Source organism: Balaenoptera musculus, chromosome 11 (genome assembly GCF_009873245.2).
Source record: "Balaenoptera musculus isolate JJ_BM4_2016_0621 chromosome 11, mBalMus1.pri.v3, whole genome shotgun sequence".
NCBI classification, from domain to species: Eukaryota; Metazoa; Chordata; class Mammalia; order Artiodactyla; family Balaenopteridae; genus Balaenoptera; species Balaenoptera musculus.
This window is the reverse complement of record NC_045795.1, coordinates 59,104,099-59,122,257: the sequence shown is the minus strand read 5'-3', so window position 1 is coordinate 59,122,257 and position 18,159 is coordinate 59,104,099. Positions and strand designations below refer to the sequence as shown.

The following is an 18,159-nucleotide window of genomic DNA, read 5'->3' as shown; positions in this document are numbered from 1 at the left end:
ATACAATGGAATATTACTCGGCCATAAAAAGAAACGAAATTGAGTTATTTGTAGTGAGGTGGATGGACCTAGAGTCTGTCATACAGAGTGAAGTAAGTCAGAAAGAGAAAAACAAATACCATATGCTAACATATATATATGGAATCTTAAAAAAAAAAAAATGGTTCTGAAGAACCCAGGGGCAGGACAGGAATAAAGACGCAGACGTAGAGAATGGACTTGAGGACACGGGGAGGGGGAAGGCGAAGCTGGGACGAAGTGAGAGAGTGGCATGGACATATAGACACTACCAAACGTAAAATAGATAGCTAGTGGGAAGCAGCCAATAGCATTGGGAGATCAGCTCGGTGCTTTTTGACCACCTAGAGGGGTGGGATAGGGAGGGTAGGAGGGAGACGCAAGAGGGAGGAGATATGGGGATATATGTATATGTATAGCTGATTCACTTTGTTATAAAGCAGAAACTAACACACCATTGTAAAGCTATTATACTCCAATAAAGATGTTAAAAAAATAAAATTAAAAAGAGAATAAACAGACAAGCCACTGGCTGAGATAAAATATTTGCAAGTCATATATCTGATAAAGGACTTGAATCTGGACTATATTTTTTAAAAACTCTCAAAACTCATTAAGAAAACAACCCATTTTTACAGAAGGGCAGAAGACTGGAACATACGTTTCAAGAAGAAAGATATAGAGTGACAAGCACGTCAAAAGATGCTCTAAATCCTAAGTTATTAGGGAAATGCAAATTAAAACCACAATGAAATAGAACTACGCACATATTAGAATTGCTAACATTAAAAAGAACGACCATACTGAGTTGGCAACGACATTAAATACTGGAATTCTCATACACTGTGGTGGGAATATAAAATGGTACAACTACTTTGGAAAATAGCTTGTCTGTTTCTTAAAAAGTTAAACATACACCTACTGTAAGACCCAGCAATTCCACTTCTAGGACTTAACCCAAGAGAAATGTTAAAGCATATATCCAGAGATTTATCAAAAGATGTTCATTGCTTTTTAAAAAATTCTGTTTATGAGTTTAAGGGTTGCAAAATGGAGCTTTCCTAATTCTATGGTTTCTCTGGTATTTATTAGCTATGAAACTTCTATAAAGAAAAACTTCACCTAATCAACTATTTGATTACCCTGTATATTAAACAATGGATAAATACTGATTTTGTTCCTTTACTGAACAATCTTCAGGAAAATGACTGCATGACCTAGCAATTTTCTAAATTGGGACTGATAAGTGTTGTTTGTTTTTTTAATATAATCACGAACTCAACTTTTTTCACACTGATATTTTAATATATTGCAGTCTTTATTCCTTTTAATGTTCAAAATTCCATCTTGGGCCACTAGAAACTCCTTCCAGTTGACTCTTGTGTTCTTCTGACATGACCTTAACAGTTTCTGGTAATTTCTTTGCTTTCAGGAATGACAATATGCCCCAGGTTCTCAATGTGTTCATCTCCTGGCCTGAATGTATAGCTGTGCCCAAGACCAAGAGGCTGTTTATAGAAGGGGCCATGGTTCGTTTTAGTGGAAAACGGCATTTGGGGATTAACATCTGAGTGGATTTTCAGTAGATAAAACTGTAAAATAAATAATTTCTTTAAAAAAAAGAATAAATCATGAGTTCATCTTGACACTTGATTTAAATTAAGGATAACAGGATTTTACTTTTATAATTGTATGTTTTCTTTTACGCTGAAAATCTTGGTTCCTATTGCAATTTGCATGATTACTACCTTGCTATTACTTTCATACATACATATGTGTAAATATATGTCAACAGCAACACAGTAACTAACACTGACAAGAACACAACACAGCTGAAGATTTCTTAATGGGCTTATTTTAGTCCTTGAAATATCAATATATCCCAATAGAATACAGTTTCCAGGACCCACTGCGGAAACCAGAATCCATGGATGCTCAAATCCCATAGTCAGCTCTCACTCAGTATTCACGCAGTTTTGCATCTGAGGATTCAACCAACCACAGATTGCAGTACTGCCCACATTCACTGAAAAAAATCCACATATAAGTGGACCTGCACAGTTCAACCCCATGTTGTTCAAGGATCAACTGTACTGCCAAACACAGTGTTCTTTAAACACTTCAGCATCTAGTCTCTGGAGAGTTATCTTACAAACTTGATACCAGATTATTTTTCAATATTTAGAGACTGCTTTATTTTTATCATTTTTACTTAATTTTATTTTTAGTTATATAAAAACATTCACCTGGCTCTTAAATCTAAATCATAAAACAGGTACTTTCAGAAAAGTGGAGCTTTCATCCCTACCCCTGCTCCCTATTCCCTTCCATTCCCTATAAAATGCCATTTTGTTCATTTTTAATTTATCCTTCTTTCTTTTTGAAAATATTAACAAATGCATATATCTTTCCTGTTTTCTCCCTCTTTCTTATACAAAAGGTAGTATACTATAAGTACTGTTCTGCACCTTGCTTTTCTCAGGATAATTTAATGTCTTGGAGGTCACTCCATGGCTGTGTATAGAGAGCCTCTTTGTTCATTCTCACAGCCACAGAGTCCTCCACCATGGGCATTGCAGCTGGCAGAATTCTAAAGACATCCCTCTGCCAAGATTCCCACTCCCCGGCTCTTCAAACACTAATCTAAGTACTACAGTGAAGGGAGTTTAAGGATGTAAAGTCCCAATTCAATTACCCTTGACTTATGTAGGTTATCTGCATGAGCCTAACCCAATCAGCTGAAACCTTTAAAAGCAGAGTTTTGTACTGCTGGTAGCAGAAGAGTGAGGTCGAAGACATTTGAGTTGTGTGGAAAGGATTCAAGGTTATAAAGAGTGCTCCTACTGGCCTCCAGGAAGAAAGCAAATAGTTCTGCTGTGGATTGTCACTGGAGAGGAAGTACGGCCTCTAGCCCCAGACGAAAAACAGCCAGGAAATGGGGAACTTGGTCCTACAGCTGCAAAGGAATGAACTCTGTCAACAATCAGTGAGCTTGCAGAAGACCCCAGCCTCAGATGAGGATTGCAGCACCGGCCAACACCTACACTTCAACCCTGTGAGACGTGAGCAGAGGCTCTAGCTACAAAGAGCCTGGACTCCCGACCCACGGGAACTGTCAGATTAATACACTGTGTGGTGTCTTAAACCACCGAGTCTGCGGTAATTTGTTACGGCAGGAAGAGATAACTGACACAAGGGTGACCACAATTCTCCAGCCAGTCTGTTGTTTAGAGTTTTTTTTACTGTAACAAATACTGCCTCATGCATGTGTCATTTCACTTCTTCGCTAAGAACAGATCATTGGACACTGTATCCTAGAAGTGAGATGGCTGGGACAACGGGTAAAAATATGCCATTTTTCTAGATATTGCCAAATTCCTCTTCATAGTAGTTAAAATATTTTGCATTCCCACCAGCAATACACGACAGTGCCGGCCCCTCCACAGCCTCACCAACAGAATACATTGCAGACACTGCCAATGGACCAAGTGGGAAACAGTCTTCAGTGTAGTTTCTCTTTTAGTGAGAAGTAATAATGTGCTTTCCTCTTATAATAAGGAAGATTTAGCATTTACTCATAGGTTTAAGAGTCATCCTCGGGCTTCCCTGGTGGCACAGTGGTTAAGAATCCACCTGCCAATGCAGGGGGACACGGGTTCGAGCCCTGGTCCGGGAAGATCCCACATGCCGCGGAGCAGCTAAGCCCGCTAGCCACAACTATTGAGTCCGCGAGCCACAACTACTGAAGCCCGCGCACCTAGAGCCTGTGCTCTGCAACAAGAGAAGCCACCGCAGTGAGAAGCCCGCACACTGCAAGGAAGAGTAGCCCCCGCTCGCCGCAACTAGAGAAAGCCCGTGCGCAGCAACGAAGACCCAACGCAGCCAAAAAAAAATGAATAAACTAAAAAAAAATTTAAAAAAAAAAGTCATCCTCATTCCTTTTTCCATGAACTGTCTGTTTATAACTTTAGTCTGCTTCTGCTGAGTTCCTTTTATCTGCTGGTGAGTTTTGGCTTCTGAGTTCCACGTTAGAGTTCCATGTTTCCTTAAATATCTGGTGATACTTGGTTGCCCATTTATATTTTAAGAGGATGCACTGAAGTGTTGTTGGAATGTCTGTGTGCAGGAGCAGGGCTTATGACTGATGGGCTCCAATACAGGAATATCAGGCAAGGTTTCCCGAGCTACAGTAGGGGACACCCAAACGTCAGCCCCTGTGGGGCTTTTACTGGGGATGGATCAGCTTCCCTGAGATCAATCTCCAAACTCTGGTCAAGAGCATGCAAGCTAGGCTGCCAAGAGCCTGCAAGCCAAGGAGGGGTAGAGGGCAGAAGTTCTCACCTTTGAGAGTAAGCAGGCTTCTCTACGATCCTCATTAGAGGATCTCACAAAGCACCTCATCTCCCTCTGATCTGTCTCAAACCCCACATCTGTGGCCTTCCCGGTTCAAACCACCCAGAACACATCGCAAGTCTCCTGCTGCCGTGGAAGAGGCAGAGTGTCCTGGATGTTCAGGGCTGGGAATCAAATCTCCAGGCAAATTTCCATCAATCCTCCTATCTTGAGTCTCACCTCCCTCTCACCACTGCCTTCGAAGGTACCTTTACACCTCCCCTTCCCAACCTTTCAAGAGTTCTGCCAGGCAGTGATCATGTCTCCTCCCAGCCCTTCCCTTTGCAGACATTAAAGGATCTCAGTTATCTCCATTCGGCTAAATCAGTGAACGTTCATCTGTCAGCTTTCCAGCTTACCAAAGACAGGTGACAACGCACGTCTGCCTTAGCCATTTTTCCCTTTCCGTTTGTGGTTCTGTGACTTTTTATCTCCTTTACTCGCAGTTTAATACAGCATCAGAAGGAGGCATGTTCAAGGAGAAGATGACTTCTGAGATTTCTTCAATTAGAAACCCTCCTCCATCTGTTCCTTTCCTCCTCCTGAAGTTCTTGGAACTCTGCATGTGAGGTCTCTTGGACCCACACTCCATCTTTCTTATTGTTTCCACGTGAATTTCCCGTGTCTTTATAAACAGCTCTGTGTGGGTCAATGTGTCCTTTCAAAGCACTAATGCCGTCCCCAGAAGAGGCCATTTTCTTTCAGTTCTGCTGAATTTCAGAAAACTGCCTCTCCATAGAGTTTTCACTCCTTGTTTGTTAAAATTCTGTCAATTCCATTAGTTCTGCTTCAGTAAGAGCTGCCTGTTCTTGTCCTTCCTCCTTCAAGTACTTGCAGAGTCTCCTTCAGGGGCCTGTGACCAATCCTTACTTGCCCAAGACGTCCTCCCCACTGACTCGGACCTGATCAGGCTGGGTTGTAGCAAAGAAGCAGGCGAGGAGGGGGACCTGTTCTCTCCACGTGCTGGCGAATGAGGTCATCTCCCTGCAGCCTCGCAGACTGGGGCACACTGACCCCCAATTCGGTCCCGCTCCAGATCCCCTGGGGATGGGAGTGCTGGTCCCAGCGACCACACACAGACAGCACCTGCATTCTGGACCCCATAGAAGCCCCAAGATCTGCTATTTCCCCAGGCTTAGAGCACAGGGAGTCATCCCTGCCCCACAGCGCAGGAAGAACGGGGCCCACTCTTACCTCCCTTGCAAGGCTAAGCCTTGCCTTCCAGGCACCCCACCCCTACACTCTCCAGAGAGAGCACAGCGGAGGTCAGGGTCAGGGTGTGCATTCAGGTCACCATCTTCCCACCTCGGTCAAAGTTTCTAAATATTCACTCAGGGACAGAGAAATCACAGCAATTTCCTGGGAGGACCGAGCCTGTCCCGCTCAGGCCCTCATGGTCTAAGTGGTTTAGTTCTTTTCAGTTAGACAGTTTCCGAGCTGGTGTTAGGAGGGGGAGTTGAGACAGGATGACCAGAGTGGCTCTCAAAAGTAGTAACCATTAGATTGAACAGAAACCTGAACTAGCTGAGGAAGCCGGCCACGCACATATCTCGGGGAAGTGCACTGTGGGTACCGGGAACCCCCGAGGGGAGTGTACTAGGTTAGCGTGTGCAGAAAGCAACAAGAAGAACTTTGAACTGGCGCGGAGAGGGTGCAAGGAGGAGCTACAGAAGACAAGGGGTGAGAGGAGGGCAGGGATGAGATGAAGTCGGGCAGAGCAGCCCACGGTCAGGGCCTGGGCTATTATTTCAGCACAACAGGAGAGGAGAGACTGAGCAGGGAAGAAACAAAAGCTGAGTCACACTGGGTAAGAGACACTCCAGCTGCTACACAGAGACCAGATGGTGAGTCCAAGAAATGATGGAAGAACATCTGTTGAGAAACTCTATTTTTTGCCCTGGAGAAAAATGATAGTCAACACAAGGAGAGATGAGAGGCAGCAAAGCCAGCGATGAGGCCTTTACCGACAGACAAGAGCAACTTCTGCTTGCAGCCCTGATGGACTAACAGGACCAGGGCACACCCTCCCACCTAAAACAAGTAACAAATAGACAAAAACACGTGAGATGGCAGAATCAGGACACTGGACGTCAAACAACAAAGGACAGGGATCCCTGAGAGATGGGAACCGAAGGAGGCTTGTCAGGAGCTTCCACATGACCTTCACCTAGAAGGGATTCACCTGCAATGCAATGACACGCTACAGGCAGGTATCAAGGAAGAATCTAACAGAAAACTACAAATGCCTTCCAAGTGAGGAATGTGCTCAATTAAAGTCATGTGCCCATGGACTGATACTGATATGTGGCAGAACCTGTGTGAAAGGACATTTTCAAAGATGAGATACATAAAACTGCATGAGGGATCAGCACCAAGAAGAACATCTGCAATCAGATTTGATCATGAGACTCTCACTTTGACCCCTAATTACGTAAAAGGTTCTCTCTCCCCCCACAAAAGGATTCTACTCTTCTCATTAGACCTATATTTCAAAAACTTATACTCAATTATTAGTAGTATGTATTTTTTCTTTTTTTAATTTTATTGAAGTATAGTTAATTTACAATGTTGTGTTAATTTCTGCTGTACAGCAAAGTGACTCAGTTATACATATATATATATTTTTTCATATTCTTTTTCATTATGGTTTATCACAGGATATTGTATATAGTTCTCTGTCCTATACAGTAGGACCTAGTTGATAATAGTTTGCATCTGCTAATCCATACCAGGGATGGATTGGGAGTAGTGTATTTTTTATTATGTCAATAAAAAAATTTGTGGAAATTTGTTTTCTCTCTTGTAATACAAGTACATACATAATATCCACAGTTTTGCTCTTTTTCTTTTAACATCTTTATTGGATTATAATTGCTTTACAATGGTGTGTTTGTTTCTGCTTTATAACAAAGTGAATCAGTTATACATATACATATATCCCCATATCTCTTCCCTTTTGCATCTCCCTCCCTCCCACCCTCCTTATTCCACCCCTCTAGGTGGTCACAAAGCACCGAGCTGATCTCCCTGTGCTATGCGGCTGCTTCCCACTAGCTATCTATATGACATTTGGTAGTGTGTGTATGTCCATGCCACTCTCTCACTTTGTCCCAGCTTCCCCTTCCCCCACCCCGTGTCCTCAAGTCCATTCTCTACGTCTGCGTCTTTATTCCTGTCCTGCTCCTAGGTTCTTCAGAATCATTTTTTTTTTTTTTTTTTTTTTTTTTAGATTCCATATATATGTGTTAGCAGTTTTGCTTCTTGACCCGTAAATCCTAAAACATTTACTCTCTGTTTGCAGGAGTAAGTTTTCTAGTTCCTAACCTAGATCCATCTCAGCAATTCTAGGATCTCCCCAGTATCCTACAATAAGTAAAAAGCCAGATCGAGAAATAGGCAATAAACCATATGTTCAAGAGCACGGACCAGACAGTTTCAAAAACGTTAATCGAGAAGCATCAAACGATGAAGGGAACCTGAGGTGCATCAGGACAGCTTCTCCCTTCAGAGGAAGGAGGTGAGACCCAGAGACAGTGAGAGGTCTGCCAGTCCTTGTACTCCTGATCCTCGCCCTGCCTCCTCCTCTGCTTTTCTAGGCTGCTCCTCTGGGCTTCCAGCTACTCATTCCAGAAGCTCACACAAATGAGAACTATCACCAAACCACCAGTCAAGAACGCCTTGCAAAAATGTAAACCAGGGCTTCCCTGGTGGCGCAGTGGTTGAGAATCTGCCTGCCAATGCAGGGGACACGGGTTCGAGCCCTGGTCTGGGAAGATCCCACATGCTGCGGAGCAACTGGGCCCGTGAGCCACAACTACTGAGCCTGCGCATCTGGAGCCTGTGCTCCGCAACAAGAGAGGCCGCGATAGTGAGAGGCCCGCACACCGCGATGAAGAGTGGCTCCCGCTCGCCGCAACTAGAGAAAGCCCTTGCACAGAAATGAAGACCCAACACAACCAAAAATAAATAATAAAATAAATAATAAATAAATAAATTTTAAACATTTCCCTTTAAAAAAAAAAAAAATGTAAACCAGAACCAACTTTAACACCCTGCCTTGGACTGTACTCAGATCTAGGAAACTCCAAGCACTTCCCAACACCCTGCTTCAGTGTTTCCAAGCTGAGGTGACAAGTGAAACATTTAAACCCTTGGGAAAATCTAGGAAAAAAAAATTTTGAATGCCAGGTACATAGGGGCCAAGAAATACTACTAATGAAACTAATAAACAGGGGCCAAATTGAAGCCATTGGTGAGACTGTCAGAGAAAATCTTACCGTGCTTGGCAGCCGAGCAGCAGCATCTCGTGGTTGTGAATCAAAATGTACAGAAGAACCAGGAAGGACTTTGCTCTGATGGATGTCGAGGGGCTGTCCAGTAAACGGATAACTGTAGAGACAAAATCCTGTGGGAGACATTAAAATATTTTTTTGAGAAAACATGAAATAAATAGAGCAGTCAACTCTGAGGGTCAACAGACTGTAATAAGCAAACAGATGGCAGAAAATAAAATAATATCAGCTATTGCTTTTGCATTTTTAATTTGTGCTGCTCCCTACACCAAGTTATTAATATGTATGATCTCATTTAAACCTGAAAAGAAGCTATGAAGAGTTGATAATATTATCCCTATTTTAAAGAGGAAAAGGAATCTTGAAAATTTAAGCACTTTGCCCCAATTCACAAAATTGCATTCAAATCCAGGCCAGGCAGATGACAAAGCCTGCTTCTTAACCCCTCCATCACACGACTAGAAGCGTAGCAATAAATAACTAGAACTGAAAGTCACAACTGCATGGAGGCATGAACTTCTGAGCAAACCTGCACACACAGAGATCAGGTCTCTAGTCTACACAGCTGAGGTCCTACAGACATAAAATAAAAACAATAGCCAGTATGGAACACAAAAGAAAAACCTATATTTCTATAACATTCTTTAATTAAAGGTTTAATACAACACAGAGGAATAAGTGTTGGCAAGTATTAGTGTCATTTTCTCTTCTAACAGATTTGTACATCACTTCAGGTGCCTATTGATATGCAAAAAACTGGAATACACACACACAGCGTTAACGAATGTAAGTACGCAGAAATATGGAATCGTATTGTTAGCAAGATGGCTACAGAGAGCAGGAACGTAAGTTCCCTAAAGTCTTTGACAGAGGTAAGCACCTAGCAGTGACAATGTGTGTCCAACGTAGATGTAAACAGCTCAATTTTTTGCCGAAGTTCTTTTATATTGAGTGCTATATTGTCAGGCAGGAAGAGTTTACACAGCCAGGTATATGCTTCTATTTAAGGATGGAGATATATCTATACATCTATATAACTATTTATCTGTACCTCTGCATCAGGCTCACCTAGATCCTGAACCAAATAAACTAATTCATCAATTGGAGGAAAAAACAGAATCAACACCAGGGTGCCTTTGAGTAATAGATCTGTTTCCACCTTTCCAGTCGACAGTAGAAAGCCCATTTCCCCACAGTCAACTCCCAGTTCTAATTTATACACTGTGGTCCAAGGACCAAAACCACAAATCTGTTTCCCACACTAACATTGCTCCCACACATCCACGTGCCTAATTCCAAAACCATTCAAATACCCACTAGCCATGGACTTAAAAACTGTTCCAGATTATAGAAGACTAGAGAGTCATGATAGCTGACTGCAATTCAAGATCTGGACGTTTTGATTCACATCAAAGAACATTACTGGGACAACTGCAAAATCTGAAAACGGTCCAGATTAGCAATTTATGTTAAATAAATGTTAGCTTCTTGATTTTTAAATCAATGGCTTATTTTTTAGGGAATATTCAGTGAAGTAATTAGAGGTAAAGGAGCATCAGGTCTGTGACCTCATCTCAAATGGGTAGGAACACACACACACACACACACACACACACACACACTCTCACTCACTCACTCACATGGTAAAAGATAGAAACTATAAAGCAAATAAGGTAAAACGTTAACATCTGGTGAATGTGGGTGCAGGATATAGTGCAATTCTTTGTATTGCACATCGAACACTAAACTCGGCACCTACCCTAAGCGTGATAATCCTACTATGAGGGTCATCAATTCAGTAGCCAAACTTAGAAATCTGAGCACCCTCCTTGACTCTTCTTTCCTCTCTCAGGTGTCCAACTGATACCCAATTTCTATGAGAACAACACTCACACTGTCATTGCCCTATTTCAATGCATCCTTATATCTTTCTTGAATTACTGTAGCAGGCTTTGTCTAACTTTGCTTTCTTCCATCTATTCTACAAGTTGCAGCCACACTGATCTTCCATAAGAGCAAATACATTATTCGCCTATAAAATATCCTCAGCAGTTGCTAAAACCCTTGAGAGAAACTAAAATCCCTTATCACGGCATACAAGGCCCTTCATGATCTGGCTTTTTATTACCTTTCCAAAATCACTTATCGCACTACCACTCCTCTCATATACTCCCAACAGTCACCATGAGGAAATAAACCAAGGAAGAGGAGAACACAGGAAAGAGGCAAAGGGAATCCCAGGATGATTCCAGGGTGATAGCTACGATAACCAGGTACAGAGGCTGCCTATTCATAACAGAGTTGGTCAGAAGGCTCCAGGAGAGATCTCTTTAAGGAGAAAAAATTGACAGAATACCTGATGCATCTGAATGCAATTTGAAAACAAAAAGTGATGTAACAAAAGTTTGCTAAATGTTGATCTAACCAAAATTAATACACTGAGTTGTGTGTGGTGGTTCTGTCCTACTTGAAAATAAGCGCTAGACAAATCTAAGATTTAAAAAATAAACACCAAATGATTAAAAGATCTAGAAGATGCCATAGAAGATACAGATACATATTTTACATATTTAAAATCTCAGATTTGAGAAAATGTTCATAAATAATGTATTAGAAAGGAAGAAAAAAAGCATGAGAAATGTGAATACCCAAAAATGTTAAATTCTATATGGAAATAAAACACTATAAATGAACAAAAAAGAATTGCATAAACCAGGTAAGATAATTGTAGCACATTTTATGGATAAATTGCTAAATTTCTTGATATATAAATATCACTAACAACAACACAAAAAGAACTAAGGGAAATAAAAAAAAAAAACTAAGAACCCTAGAAACAACTGAAACCTCTGATCTCTTCTACATGGAACATTATCCCAGAATAATTTAAGACATTTCAAAACGTACAGAACACAGGACGCAAGTTTCATTTAAAGCTATTCTAAGAAGGCAATAAAAAGTGAGAATTAAAGTACTTCAGCCAATGAAGAGTCTCCAACTCCACCCAAGCAAAACAAAAAAATGAAGCAGAGGTAATCTGTAATATAACAGCTCAATCAGAAGGAAGTATCATTAAACAAGCATTTATAGACATAAAAAAGGTCCAAAACAGTTAGTTATACAAGAAAAGAAAGTATAGACACTATGTCTTAGGAACACAGATGCAAAAAATCCTCCACAAAATATAAGTTGAATCCAGCAATATATTAAAAGTATAATACATTACACTTAAGTGGGATTTATCCCAGGAATTCAAGACTGGTTCGATATGTGAAAATCAATCAGTGTAATTCACCATATTAATAGATTAAAAAAGGAAAACCACACAATCACATCAGTTGATAACAAAAAAGCATCTGACAAAATTCAATATCCACTCATGATAAAATCTCTCACCAAACGAGGAATAGAAGGGAACTTCTCCCATCTCAAAAACATCTAGAAAAAAACCTACAACTAACTACTAAATGTTCAAAGACTTGATGCTTCCTCCCACCCTGAACTTGGGAATTAAGCAAGGCTGTCCCATCATTCATAATTCAATATTTTGCTGAAAGTCATAGGCAGTGTACAATAAGGACAGAAAAGTAAAAGGTATTCAGATTGGAATGGAAGAAATAGTCTCAGATATCAAGACAATATTGAAAAGCCCAAATAATCTACAAAAAAAAAAAAAACTTCTGAACTAATAAGTTGAGTTTAGCAAGATCTGATATATTTGTATACACTGGAATTTGTACATTCCAGTCGTAATGAACAACTGGAAAACAAATTTTTTTTTAAAATAGCTACAACAACAAAAACAAAAGAAATATAGGTATAAACCTAAAAAAATATGCCAAGAATCTGTACACGGTAAACTACAAAACAGTAAGAAAAACATTTTTAAGATATAAATAAAAGACATTTTCTGTTCATGTATTCAAAGACTCAAGATAGTTAATATATATATCAATTCTCCCCAAACTGACTCATAGATTTAATGCAATTCCAATCAAAATCCCAGCAGGATTTTTAGTAGATACAGACAAGCTAATTGTAAAATTTATATGTAAAAGCAAAGCAACTAGCATAAGCACAACGATTTGGGGGGAAAAAAGATGGGAGAATCACACAATGGTTTTAAGACATCTTAAAAACTACAGTAATCAAAACACTGTGGTATTGAGAAAATGACAGACACACAGACTAAGGGAAACAGTAGAGAGTTCAGAAATACTATAGTCAATTGGTTTATGACAAAAGTACAAAGGCAATTTTGGAAAAAAGTTTTTGCTATAAACAACTGGATATCCACATGCAAAAAACTAAACTTCAACTCATACCTTGCACCATATACAAAAACTAACCCAAAATGGATCATAGAACTGAATGTAAAATGTAAAACGCACAAAATCTTAAAAAGAAACAGAGAGAAAATCTTCATGACCTAGGTTAGGAAGAATTCTTAGATATAAACCAAAAATCGCAATCCATAAAAGAAATAATTGATGAACTCAACTTCATCAAACTTAGAATGTTTCCTCTGGAGAGGTGACTGTAGAAAAAGATAAGCCACATACTAGGAGAAAGTATTTGTTACCAGAATAGATAAAGAACTCTCAAACTCAACATTAAGAAAAGTATTTTTCAAGGACAAAATATTTAAACAGACGTTCACCAAAGAATGTACACAGATGTCAAATAAACACATGAAAGGATGTTCAATATCATAATCATTACAGTAACACAATTAAGACACCACAACACATTTATTAGAATGACTAAAATTAAAATGACAAGTATGTGGAGCAACTAGAATTCTACATACATTGCTTGTGGGAACGCAAAATGGCACAATCATTCTGGAAAATAGTTTGGCAGTTTCATAAAAATGCTAAACACAGGGACTTCCCTGTTGGCACAGTGGTTAAGAATCCACCTGACAATGCAGGGGACATGGGTTCGAGCCCTGGTCCGGGAAGATCCCACATGCTGCAGAGCAACTAAGCCTGTGCACCACAACTACTGAGCCCTAGAGCCCGCGAGCCACAACTACTGAGCCCACGTGCCACAACTACTGAAGCCCGCGTGCCTAGAGCCCATGCTCTGTGACGAGAAGCCACTGCAATGAGAAGCCCATGCACTGCAATGAAGAGTAACCCCTGCTCACCGCAACTAGAGAAAGCTGCGTGCAGCAACGAAGACCCAACGCAGCCAAAAAAAAAAAAGTTAAACACATATCTATCATATATGCTCCAGCCACTGCATATCATTTCACTTAATGAAAACTTATGTTCACAGAAAAATCTACATGTAAAAGTTGATAGCAACATTACTCATAAGAGTCAAAAATTGGAAACAATCCTTAAGTCCCTGAACAGGTACATGGATAAATAAACTGTGGTATATCCACATAAAGGAATAGTACTCAGCAATCAAAAGGAATGAACTAATGGTACACACAACAACACAGAGGAATCTCAACTGCATGATGTTAAGTAAAAGAAACCAGTCTCAAAGATTACATACTATAGGATCCCACTTATATAACATTCTGGAAAAGGTAAAACCATATGGGCATCACTGAATGCCAGGGACTGGGATGGGACATGGTTTACCTAAAAAAGGGAGCAGCACAAGGTCATTCTTTGGGATGTTGGAATTGTTCTGTATCCTTCTTGTGGTGGTGACAAGAGTCTATGCATGTGTTAATCCTCGTACAACTACACTCCAAAAAAATATGAATTGCATTGTGTATAAATTTTATATATAAATCAATACATATACACACACAATCAGGCAAATTCAAGCAAAGACGAAAGCAGAAAGTTTGTTCCTGATATACAAAGAATTACATAATGATTTTTCCTGACATATAGAATTTAGGCCAAAAAGAAGAGTAACAACAAACAACACTTTTTAATGCCAAAGGCCACCATTCACAACACATACACAACAGTACTGAATACAGTTATGAAGGTTATGCCTTACATAGTATAGTGAACACCTTTAAAAAGTGAAGACTACAGGACATGGAAGAAGGAATAGAAGACTTAACCACACTACTCTCAGTCCAAGACTGTCAAGAGAACAAAAATAAGTAAGGATATAGAAGACCTAAATGACATAAGTAAAAGATTAGATATTATGGATATGTATTAAAATTTAGACTCAAATAATAGAAAACATACCTTTTTCTTAAATATGAAATGTTCCTTTAAGGTAACTACATAATAGGTGATAAAGAAAACCTTAAAAGAATCCATAAAGTAAAAATAACTGTAATGATCACAGTGCTGTAAAAGTAGAAAGTAATAAAAAAAAAATCAATAATCCAAAAGGCCCTTCTACCTGGAAAATTTTAAAACACTCTATTAAACAATTCTTGAGTAAAGGAAAAATGCAAACCAAAATTGCAGAATTTTAAAAAATAATAGTAAAAACACTATATATAAGAATCTATAGGATACAATTGAAGCAGTCATCAGAAGAAAATGTGACCTGAAAATACATTTGTAAATTAAAATGAAAGAAGTGTGTGAACTAAATTCCCAACACAAAAGGCTGAAAAAAGAACAAGGTAAAGCAAAATGAAGCAAAGGGAGAAAATAAAGATGCAAGCAGAAACTAACAAGGTAAAAGGAAAAAAAGGGAAATGATAAATCAAATGCTGCCTTTGAAAAAATATCAACAAATAAAGCACTCACTAAATTAAGCAAGAAAAAGGGGAGACAGCAAAGATACACAAAAAGAAAAATTACCATTGCCTGACCTCAATTTAATGGTGTGAAAGTCAGCTATGTTACATATACAAGTAGTTCATATTTTATTGCTGTATGATATTCCATGGTGTGAACACAGAAAAATGTATATACTCATTTTACTCTTGGACATTTGGGTTGTTTGGAGTTTGGAACCACAAAGAATAAAGCTGTTATGGACATTCTTATACGTGTCTTTTTGTAAACACGTAATATGTGTTCTGATTAAGAATGACAAAAATACAGAAACATTTAGAAAGAACTTAAAAGAGAAATGTATGATTTACACAAAGAAAACTATAGATTGTTATGGAGCGATAAGAAAACGCTGGAAAAAATGCAAGCAGCAGCTTAATATAGTGGTAAAGAACTTTAATCTGGAGCCAAGAAACCTGAGTGCGAGTGCCACAGTGCTTGACAGAATAGCATGTCGGAGATGATACACACACAAGTTCATAGGCTTGATATAATGACTGAAGGTGTTTGTCCAACTAGATACTAGAAATATCATAAGCATAAAGCCGCAAGAATTCCATTTTTGAAATTTGTATGGAAATACAAATAAAACAAAAGAAGAGCAAAACATTCACAGTATATTTAAGACTTCAACAAATAAAAAGATAAAGGACAGACTATTCATCTAATGATATCCTTACTTTACTACCTTTACTAGAAAGACTCTCAACAGGTTGTGAAAATTTTAAATAACGGGGGAAAACAAACTTATGATACTATATATCTGTCAAAATAGATACACAACCTTGGAAAGAGTATTTGAAATATTTGAAACTTTTTACAAAGAATCGATATCTTTAGGTATAAATAACTTTTACCAATATAACTTTTATGAACACTCTAGTGTAAAAAATTACAGAAATAAGCAAACGACTAATCAAAGGATTCTAAACTGCCTACAAGCAAATAAATCATGTACCCTCACTGGTAGGCAAAGAAATGCAAATTTAGGAAGATAAGAATCTGTTTAAAATGAAGCAGACTAGCAAAGATGAGCTGGCATGCTCATGGGTAAATGGATAAATCTCAAATATAGTTCATATGAGAGTAAGTGTTCAACATTTCCTCTAGCTGGTAGCAAAGTGAGTTGTTACTTCTCCAAAGCCTTAAAAATGTTATTTTCTTCTGACACAGTTGTTCTATCTCAAGAATTTTAGCCAACCAAGTGATGAACAAAAGAGCTCTGAGAAGAAGAATGCTCATGGTAGTACTGTTTATAAGACAACAAAAATAGAAACCACCTTAACATCCCAAACAGGGAATTTGTTTAAATCATAATTGTAGCAAAGATTGCATCTACCCATATCCCGTTTTACCTTCTTTCATTACAAACACTAATGATGCATGTGGGGAGGGCAGGTGGAGTAGGAAAGGGAAGTCACAGAAGTGACACTACATGATTTCCAAAGCCAGCTTTGAAAGGCCATGCGGCTTCTGCCTGGTTCTCTTAGGACACTCTCTCTTGGAACCCAGCCACTATGCTGTGAGGAAGCCCAAGCAGCCTTTAGGGGCCCATGTGGAAAGCAACTGAGGCTCCAAGCCCACAGCCCAGTAGGGTTCCCAGAGAACAGCGAGCACCAACTTTCCAGTCATCTGAGTGAGCCTTCTGGAAAGTTTATTCTCCACCTCCCACTCAATCTTTCCCAACCTTGCCCAAATTACAGATTGGTGAGCAAAATAAATTACTGCTCTTGTTTAAGCCACTACAGTTTGAAGTAGTTACACAGCAAGAGATAAGTGAAATATAGCTTAAGCATACAACGAAAGAGGAAATTTTTTCCAAGGCACAACAAAAGTTCATACAAGCAACGGGCATAATTTTAAAAACACAGACATGTCACTAAGAAGTGATGATAAGGTCTACTGTATTTCTTATTGATGGAGTGTTACGCAGCCATTACTAACAATCTGGCAAAACTAAAATAATGCCTATTATTTTGAGTGGAACAAACTAGACAAACTGCAGCAAATACCTGAAGATAAAAGAAACTGCATACAAGATTTGTTTCTAACATAGTAATTCCAAGTCCCTTAGAAGATACAATATATTACAGACTCTAAATTTGGATCTAAACCTACAAGCATCTTGTGCCCTAAATAAATTCTCATTTAGTCATTTCAGAAAAACTAAATGAACAGTACTGACTGACTCCCTAAAACTAACTGCCCAGGGCACCATATTTAATCTTAAGCAACATGCACCAGACCTCTAGAACAGTATTAATCTTACAACACTGAGGAGGGAAGATTACAGGCTGCAGGCAAAGACTAGTGCCAAGGATGAATAATCAAAGCTACTTTAGAGAACCAAAAATGACCTCGGGTCACTTCAGTTTGCAAGCCACTATGTATTCAGCTTTGATTTAAATTCATCTTGCCATTTGGCTCAACATAACTAAATTTTACACGTGGAGAAGAAAAAAAAAAGCAGAAGCTGTTTAGGTCTATAGCCCAAATCACAGAACAACGAGTTCATGTCCAACATTCAAATGGTTCTTGGCAGTGATTTCAGAATGGACATACATACGTAATGTAAAGATGGTGTGATGAAACGTTCACAATGTGAGGAACTGGTCGAAATATATGAAGCTTCCATCATAAAGAAAATGATATCTTGATCAAAAGTAAGCAAAAGGATAAAAACCCCTCCAGTACATATCATAAGGACAAAATTATGAGATAAATAAAAAATAATGACG

General features: G+C 39.0%; 1 protein-coding gene across 6 annotated transcripts in view; it reads right to left on the bottom strand.

Annotated features, from left to right (window-relative positions):
* Positions 1-18,159, bottom strand: part of ULK4 (unc-51 like kinase 4) — a 541,913-nt gene that overhangs the window by 400,542 nt on the left and 123,212 nt on the right. For all 6 annotated transcript variants that reach the window (XM_036870501.1, XM_036870500.1, XM_036870504.1 and 3 more), the window contains one exon: positions 8,688-8,815. In XM_036870501.1, coding sequence (XP_036726396.1) covers positions 8,688-8,815 — 128 coding nt within the window. The remainder of the gene's footprint in view (positions 1-8,687; positions 8,816-18,159) is intronic.